This window comes from Vollenhovia emeryi, unplaced genomic scaffold (genome assembly GCF_000949405.1).
Source record: "Vollenhovia emeryi isolate VEMERY1.0 unplaced genomic scaffold, V.emery_V1.0 DF945067.1, whole genome shotgun sequence".
NCBI classification, from domain to species: Eukaryota; Metazoa; Arthropoda; class Insecta; order Hymenoptera; family Formicidae; genus Vollenhovia; species Vollenhovia emeryi.
In genome coordinates this window covers 1-2,289 of record NW_011961299.1, presented here as the reverse complement: position 1 = coordinate 2,289, position 2,289 = coordinate 1, and the positions used below count along the sequence as shown (strand labels likewise).

Genomic DNA, 2,289 nt, shown 5'->3' with positions numbered 1-2,289 from the left:
ATTGTAAACTCTACAATTATTTTTAGTTGATAAAATTAACTTTTTGTTTACTTTAAATTTCAGAATATCTGTTTCACTATTTTGTAAAACTATTTTCCTCTTGTCATAGTCCACATATCAAACGCAATTTATTCCGTTTTGATTAATTAATTTATTTTGGATGCGCTACACATCCTTATTATCAAAGAAGGGAAAAGAAACAAAAGCGGCGTTAGAACTAATACATATAAAAAGACAACTCCATTAATTGTAAAGTACGTATTATCTTTTATATAACCAAAATTCTAAACAAATATTAAGTTTAATATTAATAACTTTTTAGATGCTGTTTAATCCATACAACGTGATAATGTTACTCTATGCAACTTTTACTTATTTGAACTTTCCACAAAGTCCGACAACTTCGGAGGAAGTAGAAGTCAAAGAAAAAATTCAACGTTTACTACTGGAAATACAGGACGAAAATCAATTCGAATTAGAAGAGGAAGATATATTAGATTTTTACAATACATATGAGGCCCCAGAAGCGGAATCGGTTAACTTATTCGAAGCAGATAATAGTAAAATATATCTTCCGGAGGAAATTATCTGTAGTTCTGTGGAAGCAACTATATCGGATGACTATAAAAGACATGCCGTGGAATATTGGAGAAGCGGTATAACAGGACCAAGATCACTTGAAGGAGTTAGAAGAAGGTTTAAAAAAGTTTCATCAATACGACAATTGCGACGATGCGAGATCCAAATTAGTGAAGGCGGCAATAGATTAGAAAAATTAAAAAGAATATCTGAATACACTTTAAACCGTTTTAATGAAGCAATTGAGAAAGGTTTTACAATACACGATATTGACCTCGCTCGATGGGCTTCTCGAGCCCAAGAGGAGGAAAATGCTTCAGGATTTAAAGCATCAGAATCCTGGATTAAAAGATTTAAAAGTACACACAATATCGTGTCTCGAAAAATAACAAAATTTGTAACGAAAAATCATTGCTATCGAAAACAGATTTGGAAAATAAGTGTGATACATTTATTGCGAACGTAAAATATTATATTGATCAATATGGCACGCAAAACATTTATAACTCGGATCAGAGTGGATTTCAATTAGAATTTCATTTCGGTCGTACCTTAGCACATAAAGGTGTAAAAAAGGTAGAATCTGTAGTACAGTCTATATCAGCAACCACACACAGTTATACCATACAGCCGACTATTTCAGCTGATGGTAGATTGTTGTCGCCTCTTTTTATTACATGGAAAGAAATTACAAGAACCTTTGGTCCGAGAATGCAGGAAACATTATTTAAAGCGCCTAATATTTTTGTTACAGCTTCAAAATCAGGCAAATTAACATCAAATCATGTAAAAACTTGGCTGAAAGATGTCTTTTTTCCAAATGTCGGACCACGATCCGTACTATTATTAGATTCGTGGAGTGGACACTGTCCCAACATAATTTCAGAAACGAGACCAGATTCTGCGACAGATATTATTTTCCTAACTATTCCGGCCGGTACAACGGGAAAAATTCAGCCATTTTTTAGATGTATACGGCTTCTGATTATGGAAACATTTTATTAAACATTTTTCCGACACCATTATATTGTTAGATCTTGCAATAGATCTTCAAGTTAGAAATAATATTCTGAAATTGCAATCATTAACACATAACCAATTTTCGTCACCCAGGCTTCAAAATTTATTTAAATTTGCGTGGTTTAAAAGTGGGTATATACAGAATAGACCGGAAGAATTTCAAACACCAGTTGAATTTTGTTTCAAAGATCATTCCAAATTGAAATGCGATATATGTGATGGAATTTCTGTAATTATTTGTTCTTGGTGTAAAAAATCGCTTTGTATCACACATTTCTTCCATGAGCACCATCTATGCAATGAATATGTGCCATAAATGTAATACAAATTTTGAAATATTAAAATATATTATGTTGTTACTAATATTGTTTTAAATACATATTACATATGCAAATAAAATAAAAATCTGATTTCTTTAATTTACTAATTGCAGCTTTATTTTAATCTACTTTGATCTTGAATCCAATTTATAATCTTTTATTATATTTATTTTTATTTTGTTTATAACCTTCCATATAAATTAATTTTATTTTCTTCTCAGCCAAATTTTCTAACACATATAACAGCTACATTCAGCGCAATACGATCGAATGATTTAAGCGCAAGTTGACGTAGCAAATCTATGTTTTCATTATTGATTCACTTCGCTACTGATTTAAATTGATTGACTTTGATCTGATGTGCAATATT

General features: G+C 31.0%; 1 protein-coding gene across 2 annotated transcripts; it reads left to right on the top strand.

Annotated features, from left to right (window-relative positions):
• The first annotated feature begins 25 nt into the window (after positions 1-25).
• Positions 26-1,980, top strand: LOC105562005. 2 transcript variants are annotated; one of them, XM_012012486.1, is made up of 3 exons: positions 26-254; positions 323-696; positions 1,334-1,980. In XM_012012486.1, the coding sequence occupies exons 2-3, from the start codon at positions 323-325 to the stop codon at positions 1,545-1,547; spliced, it is 588 nt and encodes a 195-aa protein (XP_011867876.1). In that variant the 5' UTR covers positions 26-254; the 3' UTR covers positions 1,548-1,980. The 2 variants fall into 2 exon arrangements, with proteins under 2 accessions (XP_011867876.1, XP_011867866.1); XM_012012476.1 differs by having other exon boundaries at positions 27-254; positions 323-1,980.
• Positions 1,981-2,289: the final 309 nt, after the last annotated feature.